The 15,797-nt window shown below is 42.8% G+C and overlaps 1 protein-coding gene across 1 annotated transcript in view; it reads left to right on the top strand.

The window, feature by feature from the left end:
• The window catches only part of LOC135221698 (uncharacterized), a gene marked incomplete at its 5' end in the record, with an annotated part of 209,763 nt that overhangs the window by 29,355 nt on the left and 164,611 nt on the right, over nt 1-15,797 (top strand). Inside the window, 1 exon segment of the mRNA XM_064259438.1 lies at nt 6,040-6,132. Within this exon segment, the coding sequence (XP_064115508.1) occupies nt 6,040-6,132 (93 nt within the window).

The following is a 15,797-nucleotide window of genomic DNA, read 5'->3' as shown; positions in this document are numbered from 1 at the left end:
GATATGAAAGGCTCAACTTACGAAAAACTCGAGATACGAAAGCCAATGCGAAATATTTAACGGCTCTTCATACGAAAAGTTTTCAAGATACGAAAGGTTTCTGAAAGTCCAAGATTCGCCCGGATAACAATTTTGAAACTCGCGCCGCCATCTTAGTACTAGTAGACTCGCCACCATCCTCCTGCTCTCCCATTGGTTCCTGATGCTAGTCACCGCCATGAGATCCTTCTCTCCTATTGGACAGCATCCCTCCCATCATGCATCTTATACGTACGTGGTGGCGTGCCTACCTCGGCCACTTCGTACCAGCATCTTTATCGTAGGCATGCGGCATTCATTCGGTCCAACGATTTAGTTTAGTAACGTAAATTCGTTAGTGATTTCGTTGCAGTACGTATTATCGTGTTGTGCGAAAACTTTATTGTGTAATTTATACGTAAATTACGTACAAGATAACGTAGTCATGGGTCCCAAGAAAGTTGAAATTCACGGAAAGAAGCGCATGCTCTCTTTGAAGACAAAGATGGAGATCATCAAGAAGTACGAAGCTGGTATGTGATTGAGTGTGATCGCAAAGGAATACGGCCGTAATCCGTCAACAATAGGCACCATCCTTAAACAGAAGGATGCCATCAAAGCAGCTACACTGTTGAAGGGCATCACTATTTTGTCCAGCAAGAGGAGCCACGTGCACGACGAGATGGAACGGCTGCTCCTCGTCTGGATAAAAGAAACAAATCGCTGGCGATACGGTAACAGAGGTGGCAATCGCCCACAAGGCCAGCGCTATTTTCAGCGATTTGATTGCGCAGGCGGAAGACAACGGAGGGGAAGGGACTTCAACGCCAACCCCAGAGTTCAAGGCTTCGCATGGCTTGTTTGAGAAATTCCGTAAATGGACTGGCATCCATTCGGTGGTGCGTCATGGGGAGGCTGCCAGCTCGGACACGAAAGCGGCCGAAGCATTTAAGAAAACTTTCGACGAGATGATGACCAAGGAAGGCTACAGTTCTCAGCAGGTTTTCAACTGTGATGAGGATGGCCTTTTTTGGAAAAAAATGCCTCGTCAGACGTACATCACGTAGGAAGAGAAGAAGCTACCCGGGCATAAGCCTATGAAAGACAGGCTTACGCTCGCACTTTGTTCCAACGCCAGTGGGGATTGCAAGGTAAAGCCCCTACTGGTGTATCATTCCGAGACTCCTCGAGCCTTCAAGGACCACAAAGTGCTGAAGGAGAAGCTTCCAGTGATGTGGAGGGCTAATGCAAAAGCCTGGGTAATGAGGCTTTTGTTCACCGAGTGGGTAAATCTCCGTTTCGGCCCGACAGTGAAGAAATTTTTGGAAGAGAAGCGCCTCCCCCTGAAATGTCTGCTGGTGTTGGACAATGCCCCTCCCCACCCTCCTGGCCTCGAGAAAGATATCCTAGCGGAGTATTCCTTCATTAAGATTCTTTTTCTTCTGCCCAACACCACCCCTCTCCTCCAGACCATGGACCAGCAAGTGATAGCGAACTTTAAGAAGCTGTACATGAAACATCTTTTCAAGAGATGTTTCGACATCACCGATACCACAAACCTCACCTTGCGTCAATTTTGGAAGGAGCATTTCGACATCGTCATTTGTATCTGACTCATCGACCAAGCTTGGCAGGAGGTTTTGAGGTGAACCTTGAATTCCTCGTGGAGGAAACTCTGGCCTGATGCTGTATCCGCCTGAGACTTCGAGGGATTCGATGTGGGCGAAGCTGGTGCTGCAGAGTCCGAAACAGTTGGCGATCCCGAAACTGTTTCCCAACCAGATCTTGACGAGATCGTTGCACTCGGCAAGTCCATGGGGCTGGTCGTCGACGAGGACAACATCAACGACCTTCTCGAGAAGCACCAAGAGGAGCTTACGACGGATGACCTGAAGGAGTTGGAGGCCATGCAACATAACGTCGTTCAAGAGGAGTTCTCTAGCAGCGGCGAAGAAGAGGAGGAGGACACTATGACAACGGCAGAAATTAAGGATGTTCTAGCCGCTTTTCATAGAGTGCAATCGTTTATTGAAAAAAAGACACCCCGAAAAGGCGCACACAGGTCGTATGCTTGCGCAGTTTGATGACGTTTGCCTGAGTCGTTTCAGGAACATTGTGAAAAGTAGGCAGAAGCAATCTTCCTTGGATTGTTATTTTTTAAAGAGGCCGTCAGCATTAGCAGAAGTAAGCAAAAAGGAAGAACCAAGTGATAAAAAACAGAAAGTTGAAAGCAAAAAGGAAGAACCAGGTGATGAAAAAAAGAAAGTTGAAAGCAAAAAGGAAGAAGCAAGTGATAAACAAACGTTGAAAGTGGTGATGAAGTTGAAATTCTGTAAAAAAAAAAAAAAAAAAAAAAAAAAAAAAGCCTACGTAAAAGTAAAATAAAAAAAAAAAAAAATTGATTAGTTTTTTGTAAAGTTAAGTGTTACAGTTTTGTTAACCCTCTTACGCCGACTGGACGTATTAAACGTCATGTCAAAATGTCTCCCGTATGCCGATTGGACGTATCATACGTCGACTCTAAAAAGTTTTTTTTAAATTCGCGGAAAAATACTTATAGGCCTACCAGCCGAAAACTTTTGAATCCTGCGCCTTGGGGGATGCGGGGAGTTCACGGATCAAGGCGTTGTTTTGTTTACAATCGCTACGCAGGCGCGCAAGCGCGAATTTCTTTCTTATCGCACTAAAAAGTATCAGTGACACATCTCAAAAATTATTTCGTCACTTTGACATAATTTTTGCACCATTTTAGATTATCCGATACTTGGAGTATTATATATGAAAATGTGCGCAATTTCATGTAGAATACAACAAAAAAATACTCATGATTGTAGCTTTTATCAGTTTTGAAATATTTTCATATAAATAACGATAAGTGCAAAAATTTCAACCTTCAGTCAACTTTGACTCTACCGAAATGGTCGAGAAACGCAATTGTAAGCTAAAACTTATATTCTAGTAATATTCAATCATTTGCCTTCATTTTGCAACAAATTGGACATCTCTAGCACAATATTTCGATTTATGGTGAATTTATGAAAAAACTTTTTCCTTACGTTCGCGCGGTAACTCTTCCGATAAATTTTTTCGCGTGATTGTCCTAATGTTTGCACCATTTTAAATTTGCCGTTACATAAAGTTTTATATATGGAAATGTGCGCAATTTCATGCACAATACAACTAAAAACAACCCATGGTTGTAGCTTTTATCAGTTTTGAAATATTTTCATATAAATAACGTTAAGTGCAAAAATTTAAACTTTCGGTCAACTTTGACTCTACCGAAATGGTCGAAAAATGCAGTTGTAAGCTAAAACTCTTATATTCTAGTAATATTCAATCATTTACTTTCATTTTGCAACAAATTGGAAGTCTCTAGCACAATATTTCGATTTATGGTGAATTTATGAAAAAAAAAAAAAAACATTTTCCTTACGTCCGCACGGTAACTCTTCCGAAAAAATTAGAATTTTTTTCGTGCGATTGTCGAAATGTTTGCACCATTTAAAATTAGCTGTTACATTAAAGTTTTATATATGAAAATGTGTGCAATTTCATGTAGAATACAACTAAAAATGATTAAAGGTTGTAGCTTTTCTCTTTTTTCGAAATATTTGCATATAAATCACGGTAAATAGAAAAAAAACCACGTTCGGTCAAATTTGACTCTACCGAAATAGTTGAAAAACGCAATTGTAAGCTAAAACTTTTACAATCTAGTATTATACAGTCATTTATCTTCATTTTGAAACAAATTCGAAGTGTCTAACACAATATTTAGAATTATGGTGAATTTAAAAAAAAAACTTTCTTTCCCTCCGCGCGCCGATTCGCTGCCGAAAATCTCCGAAATACATACGTCGCATTATCCTAATATTTGCGCCTTTTCATATTAGCCATTTTATAGAGTTTCTTATATGAAAATGTGCACAAAATCATGAAAAATACAACAAAAAATAATTGAAGGTTGTAGCTTTTCTCATTTCCGAAATATTTGCCTATAAATAAATATATATATAAAAATTTTGACATTCGGTCAACTTCAACTCGTCCGAAATGGTCGAAATTTGCAATTCTAATCTAAAACTCTTACAGTATCGTAATATTCAATCATTTTTCTTCATTTTGAAACAAATTGGAAGTCTCTAGAACAATATTTAGATTTACAGTGAATTTTTGAAAAAAAACATTTTTTTACGTCTGCGTGTTACAAATTTGTGCATCATTTTGTGATAATATTTATCCGGTGTTGCTTGATTTGAATACAATTATGGATGAATTTTTTTTTTTCGCTACCATATATCGCATTATTTACATATGATAATGATATTTTTTCATTTCTGATGGTTGCATACTAAACTTCAGGCACTGACAAAAAAAGGAGCCAAAAATGAACTCTTAATCTTCAAAACTAAGCGCGCTGTGATTTTTTGAAAAAATTATTTTTTCCACTTCCGCGCTCACTCCAAACCCGCCTCGGCATACGGGAGAGGTTTTGATTTTTAGGGCTTCGGCTAAGAGGGTTAATGTGTTTCGTAAATTTTAGTTTTAGTTTTCCTTAAATTTTTTATGTGTTTTCGTAAAGTTAAGTGTACATACGTACGTACGTTATCTGCCGTTTGTCCTCCTCCTCTGCCGCCACTTTCGGAGATAGCCTCACTCGAAAGGTAAGCTTCCACATTTTACGTACAGTATATTTCTTGTTACCATGTACACTAATATACACTTTATTTACAGGTTATTTTGCATTTTGTTATTAATTTAGGTATTGAATGGTCCTAATTGTTGTAGTATTTCATTGTTTATAGGTCAATTTAGCTTTATTATAAAATTTACTGGGGTGTTTTTGGAGGGCTTGGAACGGATTAGCCATTATACATGTAAAATGTGGTCCAAGATACGAAAACCTCATGATACGAAGGGCGCCTCGGAACGGATTAATTTCGTATCTTGAGGTACTACTGTATTTATGTAAAAGCTAATATCAGTAACAAATTCTGAGTATATTTATGGTAAAATATGTATGAGATATGCTGTAATAATGATGTAGTACCTTTTAGTGAGTTGTGCAGGCAGTCCCCGGTCATTGCTGGGGATTCCGTTCTGAGTGGGGTGCTGATCTGCGAAAACCACCATTAACTGAAATTCGACAATTTATGGGGCTTATGGCACTGATAACCGAAACTTGGCCCGTTACGGCGCCATAGATAGCCGATTTTATGGTGCTAGACAAGCGCCCTAAAACTGAGTCCGCCAATAACCGGGGACTGCCTGGACGTACTTGTGTTTTCCAATATTTCTTTATATACTTTAGTTTGCAAAATTAATATTATATCAGACATACTACAGTATAGTAAAACATAAGAACTAAAACCGATGGCAATCCCTGGATATATTTATGAGCATATAGATAAAAGATGTACTGGGATGGGGAGGTGCAGTACTTTTCCCCCCAAGAAATATCAAATCACACTGATCTCCCTCTATCTTGTACCGAGATATGAGTGTTGTCTTAAGAGTTGCCATAAATCAAATGGCCCACTGAAGTGATCTGAATATTATTTGCACAAAATTGTTCAAACTGTATGGCATGAAATTGAATCTCACCCAAGGTGCCTTGGATCAAACTCTATAGAGCTATTATGTATTATGCCTCACATGGTCTTGTCCATAGAGCTATTATGTATTATGCATCACATGGTCTTGTCCATCCAGTAAGGGTTAAAATTCTTTTCTGCATGTCAGGAGCTGAGTTTTATCCCACTGTAATTGTTTCTCATTTTGCTGTGATAGTATTGGTGCTTGTGAGAGGAGCAGCTCATCCTATGATTTAAATTAAGATGCTTATGTTATAGCTAATAGGGGACTTTAACAATGACGTTCTAGCCATGAAATGAAACTATGTTTGGGAATTTGTTAAGGAATGATTTGCACCCATTAAACATATATAAATTATTTTTTTATTTCTCTTGGACAAAATATTCTGTTATCATTGTGATGTATATTACAAATGACTTTCAGATGGCGTTGAAACCACATGTTCGATATGCACTTCAAGGTGGAGAAAGTATTCGGTTTGGTGATGTTCTTGCCAAATACATAATCAAACCTAAGGTAAGTTCATTCTTTTTATTTCTGTGTTTGTGTATGACTGTTTTACAATATATTAACAAAGCTGTTTGTTGTTTGTGGTTATCCAATATAGTTGGATTTCCCACGAGATCAAATCACAAAATACCCTTAGAGGAAGAATAATATAACTTTTAAAGCATGATTCTTAAGTTTTTCATTTTATTAAAGTATTTGTCATAAAACTAAGAACATGTAACATCATCTTTCAGTATTAAACATTTTTCATATAACAAACCTCTGGAGAAATTGGATAATTAAAGTATACAGTGGGGCCTCGATAATCGAGGGGGTTGGGGGCCACAACCACCCGCAATAAGCAAATATCCGTGTTATCACACACTTCAAAAATCCCTAGGCTATACCCACCCCAACTTACACCAAAGATGCCCTACCTATAAAAACTCATAGGCTAACTGCCTACATATTTTGATACTAATTTAAACACCTAATATACCTTAAACTATCATATGGGTACTTAATATTGATTGGTCCATGCTATCCTATGTAGGTTGAAGATACACATGTACTTACTGCAACTTAACATTTTAAAACTATCTATGGCTGCTCCTATTAGTAGTAGCAAAAGAGTTTTGTCATTGAAACGGCTCCCTTGCTTACTTTGTGCCTCCTTTGTTTGTGTGTGCGTTTAAGTTATATGTCTATAATGTCACAGGTCTTTTATAAATTCTTTCCTATCTTCAATTTCCCCCTTCATCAGATCAGCAAACAAAAGTATATTAGCTAACAATTCATCTTTATTTTCATGATTGGGCTGCTGCACAAAACTAGAAAAAAAAGTACATACTATATCTATTTCGTGAATGAACATACGTGTTTATGATAAAAAAAAACATGATTTACTGTAATGATTACAGCACCCAACTATAATATTAATGTGTAAACAGCAAAATACAGTAACAAAAATCTATTTCTGGGCTCAGCTCGTGTCGCTTCGTGAAATGTCCCTTTAGCACACATTTCTAAGGTAAATTATTGCTAACATACCAGAGAAAAAAGCTAAAATGGAAATGTCAGAATATTCTGACTCGCTCACCTTATATAAAAGGTGTCGGTATGGTTTCTGGGGCGAGTAAAACCACTACCACGGGTCTCTTACCATTTAGATCCATCCTTATTCGAAATCCCCCTACCTGAGAGGGCCGATGCAAGGCCCGCTCCCAGCTACGACTACTACTAGCGCCCCCGACGCCACCACCAGCGCCTCTACCGGTCATCCTTTTCATTAGCACCATCTAGCTCACACGTGTTTTTTCTTCACTGTGTTTTTGTGCTTTCCTTTTTGGATTTACCTCATCATGGAACGCCAAGCCATTGCTGCATCTAAGTTAAGTACTGCTAGAAGTGTTTCACCTAATTTTAGCAAGCCAGGGGCCCGTTTAACCATTTTTATTTAGGTTATAAGACGGCGTCCCCTTCGGCTTTGTTGCCGAGTCACCTGGTGCGGCTTGCCCCATGTGTTTCATTATTTCATGCTTCTTCGGTCCTCTATACTGTTGCAGCTTGAATATTTTAGCAGTACATATTTTGCATTAAATTTTTGCAGCTTTACCATGTTATTGTATGCTTAGCTTTTCACGGGGGTTCTTGAGCTCTCTTGAGCGCATAGCCTACATCGTTCCTTAGCTCAGTGTTCATGCATGCATATTCCTTTGTTTTAGGTCTGTGTTAGGCTCCCTTAGGACATATGTCCTTCCTTTTAGTCCTGACCACCCTGGCCACCGCCCTCTGTTCCTACGTATTGGCATAGGCCAGCTCCCTGAGTTGTTAGTCGTCCTCCCTTCTCGGTTGGCTCGACTAGCTTCTCCAGGACTCTGCTTTCTCTTATTCTACTTATTTATTTTCGTTTCCTCCCCGTGTTGTGTTAGGCTGTTTTTATTCATGCTTTGAGACGGTTAGAGGTAGCCTAGGCCACCTCAGACCGCCTGGCCTGTCTCACCGCGTGGCCCACACCACGTTCGCGACGAGCCAGGCGATCGCCATGAGCCACCCGGCTGCTGTTCCCCACGCTTCCCCCCCCCTCTAGGGGGGGAGTCCTGCTCGCTCCCGTTGCCCAGGGCAACCATCCAAGCTCCCTCCCTTCTTCCCCCTCTCCACGGGGGGGATACGGGAGTTAGCAGGGGGGACATCCGACGCTGGCTCGGCTCGTACCGCTCTCACCCTTCGGTACCGAGGGGGCTCCCCTGTGCTTTCGGGTCTCGGCTGGCCACCTGGTTCGGCCGTGCTCGGACCTCCTCAGCTCTCGAATTGAGCTCTCTGTCACCCCCGAGTCACCACCCCTCCATCCTGCTCCGGCGGCTGGGGGCCTCTGGCTCCGCCAGACCTCAGGTTTCGTGACTGCAGAGAAGCTCCGCCACATGTTTATTCCTTGTGCATGTTACCTTTATTTCAATTTTGATTATATACATTCTTTATATACTGCTAAGTCAGCGGAGTCCCCGCTCACCATCCAGGTTCTCCACCTGCTTATCTTGATATCTGTTATGACGGAGTCACACTCCTCCACCAATTTTTGCTGGCCCCCACCTGCTCCTCCCCCGCCGTTCTCATACTCCTTGTTCCGGCGTATAGATTAGGTAACTGCTTCGGTGAATTTCCGTCCTCCGGCAACACTGGAGACGCACTGAAGCTAGTTTACCAGTTCTATCGGACACCCACCACTCACGGCAGGAGAGCAAGTAGAGGCCAATCTTTATTCTGTCAAGTAACTCCGGTGTACTCCGGTGTTATGATATATCACTTCTTGGGCTTAGTCCAACTAGTTAGTGTTGATACTCATGTATCTGTTCACGCCACCCACTGCCAGGAATCTGGCTGTAACGCTGTCCTGGAGGCCCCTGTATGAGAGTTGCTCCATATGCTACGAATTGATGGACCAGGTTACCTCCGGAGTAAGTACTCTCCCGGATACCAGGTTCTCATATATAATTTTGGCCTATATATATGCAATTCTTCTAAGTGATATAACATTACAGTTGATAACATAATTTAGTCTTAAGTAGCTTAGTATTTATACTGACCCTCTCTTTCAGACTGCTCAAGCGGTCAGGGACGCCGCCCAAACCACCCTGAAGGCCTGGGTCGGCGGATTCGGCCGTAATGTTACCAAGGGGCATCCCTATATTCTTGACAAAAAGATGGCTGCTCTTGTCTTCCCCGGCTGCAAGGCGACTTCCTACGTCGACCCGGAAGCGGCGGCCCCTTACATCACCGCTATTCAAGAACAAGTAACGCAAGCTTTGGAGGAACCTTGAAGCCAAGAAATCATGCAAGAAGTGGCAACTCTTAATTTGGACCTCAAGCCCATGGCGGTAGAGGCAGCAGGTAGGAGGTTGAGTGAGGCAGGTTTGGTAGGGGCTCAAGGTTTACCCTTGAGCCATTCTAGATCTTCTTCCCCTGTCCCTTCTTCTTCTTTCCAGGGATTCTGAGGATAGGCAATCGGTTAGACCGAAGTCCACCCAGGTAATCCCTAAGGTTAAAGGGAAGCACGAGGTAAAGACGCTTCAGAAGACGCTGTCCAAGAAGTCGACTTCGGGCAGTTCTCAAAGATCTCCTGGCTCACCATCCGGAGCAGAGAAGCCCAAGTCTTCTTCTCACTCGAAAGGGTCCAGAGGAAAGTCCTCCAGAGACAAGGCTCAGCTCCTATCTGATCCTGAGCCTTCAACCTCAACAGGAGCGCGCCCTAAGACTCCCAGAGAGAAGCAGGAACCTAGTTCCTTTGATTCAGACTCTTTTACTGCAAACATTATGCAGCAAATGGGTAGTCTGGTAGGGAACTTGGTTCAGGACAAGTTCCAAGAGATGCTCTCTCACATCTCTTCTTCCTTTGAGGAGTCAGGTCAGTCAATTCGGGCCATCTCGGAGAGGCTGGCCAACCAGGAGAACCTCATAGCAGGTCTCCAGGAGAACCCTGCAACAGGTCTACCTCAGCCCGGTGTGGCAGCTCAAGCCATGCCGGACTACAACACTCTCCCTCCTTACACGGCGAGTAATCCCTGGAGGATATCGTCGTATGCCCCCTTCAAGGACGGGATGCTAACGTTGGCGGACTGTGGAACTCGAAGGATTGAGGACTTCGAGTTCCATCGGGCAAACCTGCAACCCCCTTCATTGGTTACGCCCGCCTTACGGAGGCAGCCATGAGGAGAGAGGATAAGATCCCAAAAGAGACCGTCATCTTCGGACGGGATCAAGCCCAACGTGACTGGCTAAGAAGCCTAGAAGATTGGGATTGCATTAATACCAGGATTCAAGCGTTTAAAAGCGCTTTCACCATGTTCGTAGTGGACGGAGAAACTCCCATTCCGTTCACTACGAAGGTGACAGAGTTAACGGTGCAGGCCACTATGAGAGACAAGCCGATGCCACAGCTCCGGGAAACGGAGCCCACGTCACTCCTTCTTCCTGGTATGGAAGATCTATGGTCAGATCTCCCGGCCACCTTTTCGGTCGGGAAATTGAAGCCGGACTGCACTATCATACAGTTCAGCGAACGGCTTCCTAGACTTCCAGATAGTCTCATTCAGGCTGAGTTTGACGCTCGTACAAGGCTATCCAGATCACTCAATACTCTGGTCATGACAGAGGTTTCGGCCGTTACTTACGGTAACGAACCTTTGTTCAAGTTGATAGCCAAATCACATTTACACACTGTACAATGTGATTTGTACGACTTCATCGTGGCAAGGCGTAACTGCAGGAAACATGTTCTGCAGAAAGCCACCATCCGAATAAGTTGCTGGCGGCTTCGATCTGGGGTGCCGACCTTTTCCCAGAATTGGTCGTCAATTCTGTTCAATATGAGGCGACAAGACTCAACCAGAGTCTTAAGGTTCGCTGGGGACTCTCCAGTAAGAGGAAACCGGAGTCGACTTCTTCGTCTAAGAAAGTCAAGAAGCCTAGGAAATTCCAGCCTTTCCAGGCTCTTCAGCAACAACAAGTAGTTCAGGCAGTGCCAGTCTCTCAAGTGGCGCAGCCATCTACATCAAAGGCACAGCCTCAGCAACAGTTTCTGCTGCTGACCCCTCAAGGTCAAGCTTCCACCTCCTTTGCTGTCTCTCCGGCCTTCAACACAGTATTTGAAGGCCAATCGTTCCAACCTTTCAACAGGTGCCTTTCGCCAGAGAGGCGGCGGATGAGTATCCAGCCGAGGGAGGCACTTACGGGGAGGGCGTGGGTCTCGACCTGCCCCGAGCCTGTGAGAACCCTCAGGTAGGAGGGAGACTGTTCCTCTTTTGTCACAGATGGAGGTTCAGCAGCTGGGCACAGCATTGTGTCCAAAGGCCTAGGATGGAGCTGGACCAAAGGCCCTCCTTCAATCCCGTCTAAACTTATTCATTCGTTGCGACAAGTTCAAAATGCTGACTATCTTGCAGGTGCGGACCTTACTTCCCCGTGGGGCCGTCACCACCTCTATCGATCTTACAGACGCATACTATCATGTTCCAGTGGCAAGACACTTCTGCCCGTACCTAGGTTTCAGGCTAGGGAACCAGGCATTCTCCTTCAAGGTAATGCCCTTCGGGCTAAATGTAGCCCCAAGGGTCTTTACGAAATTGGTGGAGACAGTGGTTCAACAACTCAGGTCTCAGGGAATAATGGTAGTTGCGTATCTGGACGATTGGCTCGTTTGGGCAACAAGCATCGAAGAATGCCACAAAGCAACGGTCAAAGTAATCCAGTTTCTGGAACACTTAGGGTTCCAGATAAACAAGACCAAGCCCCGGTTGACACCGGACTCTCGCTTTCAGTGCAAACAGACATCTCGAAGGAGCCAGGAAAGGATCCTGGGCTCTCTTCAATTTGCCTCAGTAACGGACGTTCTGCTGAAGGCAAAACTCAAAGACATAAACCGCGTCTGGCGCTCAAGGGCAAACAGCAAGTCCCGGGACAAGTTGTCCGCTCTCCCGGCAATACTGTGCAAGTGCCTCCGCCCTTGGGCGGAGGTAAAAAATCTATCAAAGTCAATTCCTCTTCAATTCCCTCCGCCGGCATTAGTTATCCACACAGATGCTTCACTAAGCGGCTGGGGAGGGTACTCTCAGTACAAAAAGGTACAAGGGACTTGGTCCCTTCCATTCCGCCGGCTCCATATCAATGTATTAGAAGCTATGGCGGTATTCCTCACCCTGAAAAGACTTCAACCAGCCAAGGGATCTCACATCAAGCTGGTGTTGGACAGTGCAGTAGTAGTACACTGCATCAACAGGGGAGGCTCCAAATCAAGCCATGTGAACCATGTCATGATAGCCATATTCTCTCTAGCAGCCAAGTTCAAATGGCACCTGTCCTCCACACACCTAGCGAGAGTGAAGAACGTGATAGCAGATGCCCTTTCTCGCTCAGTCCCTCTAGAGTCGAAGTGGTCTCTGGACAGGCGTTCATTCAATTGGATCTGCCAACAGATTCCAGGGCTCCAGGTGGATCTTTTTGCCACAGAGTCGAATCACAAGCTTCCTTGCTATGTGGCTCCCAACCTGGACCCTCTGGCTTATGCCACGGATGCCATGGCCATAGACTGGAATCAATGGAAGATTTACATCTTTCCTCCAGTGAATCTTCTTCTGAAAGTATTGTGCAAACTCAGGACCTTCAAGGTACAAGTCGCCCTAGTAGCCCCCAATTGGCCCAAGAGCAACTGATTCCCACTCCTGTTGGAGTTGGGTCTCTGGCTTCAATGGATTCCCAATCCCAAACTATCCCAACTAGTGCAAATGAAGACTGTGTTCGCTTCCTCAGGAATTCTCAAAACCCTAACTTCATGGACTTCATGAAGTTCGCAGCAAAAAGGGATGCTGCTATCGATTCTCAAAACATCCTATTCCTAGAATCGGATAAAAGAGAATCTACCCTTCGTCAATATGACTCAGCTGTTAAAAAACTAGCCATTTTTCTGAGGGGGACCGAATCTCCAACCATGACTACCAACCTGGCTATTTCCTTCTTTAGATCATTATTTGAAAAGGGTTTAGCAGCTAGTACTATTACTACTACTAAATCGGCACTAAAGAAGATCTTCTAGTTTGGTTTTAAAATAGATCTAGCAGACTTATTTTTCATCTATCCCTAGAGCCTGTGCTAGGCTCAGACCATCAGAGAGGCCTAATTCTGTGTCATGGTTCTTAAATGATGTTCTCAAACTGGCCTCAGACACTGATAACAACTCATGTGACTTCTTGCCCCTCCTGAGGAAAACATTATTTCTTCTAAGTCTAGCCTCAGGAGCCAGGGTGTCTGAACTGTCGGCTCTATCTAGAGACTCAGGTCATATAGAATTTCTCCCTTCAGGAGAAGTTTTACTCTCTCCAGATCGTCAATTTTAACTAAAAATGAGGATCCACTATTGAGATGGGCCCCTTGGAAGATCCTCCCACTTCCTCAGGACCCTTCTTTATGTCCAGTTACTGCCTTAAGAGCATATCTTACTAGAATGGCCATGAAATCCTCTGGCCCTTTATTCATGAGAAAAAAGGTGGCACCATTTCCTTAAAAGGAATTAGGCAACAGATATTATATTTTATTAAACAAGCCAACCCAGACTCGTTCCCCAAGGTTCACGATATTAGGGCAGTAGCTACCTCAGCCAACTACTTTCAGCATATGAATTTTGATGATGTGAAAAAGTATACAGGCTGGAAATCTCCGACAGTGTTCAAACGTCACTACCTCAAGTCCTTAGAGGCTCTTAAATTTCCAGCAGTGGCAGCGGGAAACAGTTTCTCCTGACACCGCTTAAGTAGTATTAGCAATTAGATCTAGATCTCCTTTCTACCTGCCTCACTGATGTCCTTCCTGCGGTTCTGCCACCATGTAGCCTTTTCTATGCCTTAGGTGCCATATGTCCACATAGTTGTGATGTTTTCCTTATTTTTATGCTAGGATTACTTACACATAACTTTAATTTTGTGATATTGCATTTATCTTTAAGATTAATGTAAGTTATCGTATTTAATCTTAAGTCTATATTATAATCATTTATAGTTCATGAGCTCTTTTAGATTATAGTATACTTAATTTTTAAATGTTTTTTATTTTATCCTTACAACATCTTGTATCCATTATTCAAGCTTGTGGCCATTTCTCTGGTACTATTTCACTAAGCGACACGGGCTGAGCCCAGAAAAGGGATTTTGACGAAGGAAAAATCTATTTCTGGGCAAGGGCCCGTGTCGCCCAGTGAAATCCCACCCTTCTTTTGTTACCCAACCTTGGGCCCAAGCTTGACAGGCTAACTCCAAGGATGACTGGTAGAGGCGCTGGTGGTGGCGTCGGGGGCGCTAGTAGTAGTCGTAGCTGGGAGCGGGCCTTGCATCGGCCCTCTCAGGTAGGGGGATTTCGAATAAGGATGGATGTAAATGGTAAGAGACCCGTGGTAGTGGTTTTACTCGCCCCAGAAACCATACCGACACCTTTTATATAAGGTGAGCGAGTCAGAATATTCTGACATTTCCATTTTAGCTTTTTTCCCTGGTATGTTAGCAATAATTTACCTTAGAAATGTGTGCTAAAGGGACATTTCACTGGGCGACACGGGCCCTTGCCCAGAAATAGATTTTTCCTTCGTCAAAATCCCTTTTTTGTCGTTTGTTTACGTTTAGAATCAGCTGATGGACGTTTATTACTGAAAGAATTATTTTGGAAAACAATTTACCTGCTAAAAGAAACTAATTTTTAACTTTGTACATAAAAGTTTATGATACAGTAATTCATATTTCATTGAAAGAGAGAGAGAGAGAGAGAGAGAGAGAGAGAGAGAGAGCAGCCTAGGACAAGAGTAATTATTGACTATCTTAGTTCAAGAATAATAACAACATTGTGTTGTTTACATATGAAATTCGTATTTTAAATATTTTTACGGTGATAAGAAATGAAACATTGATAGGGATAAAATATTCCCTTGTATACTGTTACGTATATGTGTGTAATCATTGAGTCAACTATTAAAGTTGTATTGAAGCACAGTTTAGTAAATCACAGAAAAAATTAAAATATGGCAACATATATGTACCTACAAAATTATGTCGAGGACCATCTGTTCTTTTATAACGATAATAATAGAACAGTATTATAGTTTATTCTGTAATTGAAATAAGGTTTTTTTGAAAAGTTGCTGTTTTATTTCATTAAGAGAAGTATACAGAGAGAGAGAAAGACAGAGAGAGAGGTTGTGATTTTGTGGGATTTTAATTTAGCATTTTATCAATATTTTGCTACAGTGGTACCTCAGGATACAAAATTAATCCGTTCCGAGGCGGCCTTTGTAACCTGAGTTTTTCGTATCTTGAACCACATTTTACATATAAATTGCCTAATTCGTTCCAAGCCCTATAAAAACACCCCAGTAAATTTTATAATAAAGCTAAATTGACCAATAAACTATGAAATACAACAATTTGGACAATTCAATACCTAACTTAATATGTATGTACTACATAGTACCTGTAAATAAAGTGTATTTCTGGGTCGACCTGTGTTCGCCGGTGAAAAGGATCCTGCTATCCACTTTTCTAGTATAAATAGGTTCTAAATATACCAGAGAAAAAAGCTAGCATGGTATGCTGAGGTTACTATCCTCGTGCGAGCACCCTAAGGGCGTCGGGTATAAAGTACAAGGCGAGTGGAAGCCACTA

Source organism: Macrobrachium nipponense, chromosome 3, assembly GCF_015104395.2.
Source record: "Macrobrachium nipponense isolate FS-2020 chromosome 3, ASM1510439v2, whole genome shotgun sequence".
NCBI classification, from domain to species: Eukaryota; Metazoa; Arthropoda; class Malacostraca; order Decapoda; family Palaemonidae; genus Macrobrachium; species Macrobrachium nipponense.
This window is presented reverse-complemented; position numbering and strand designations above follow the sequence as displayed.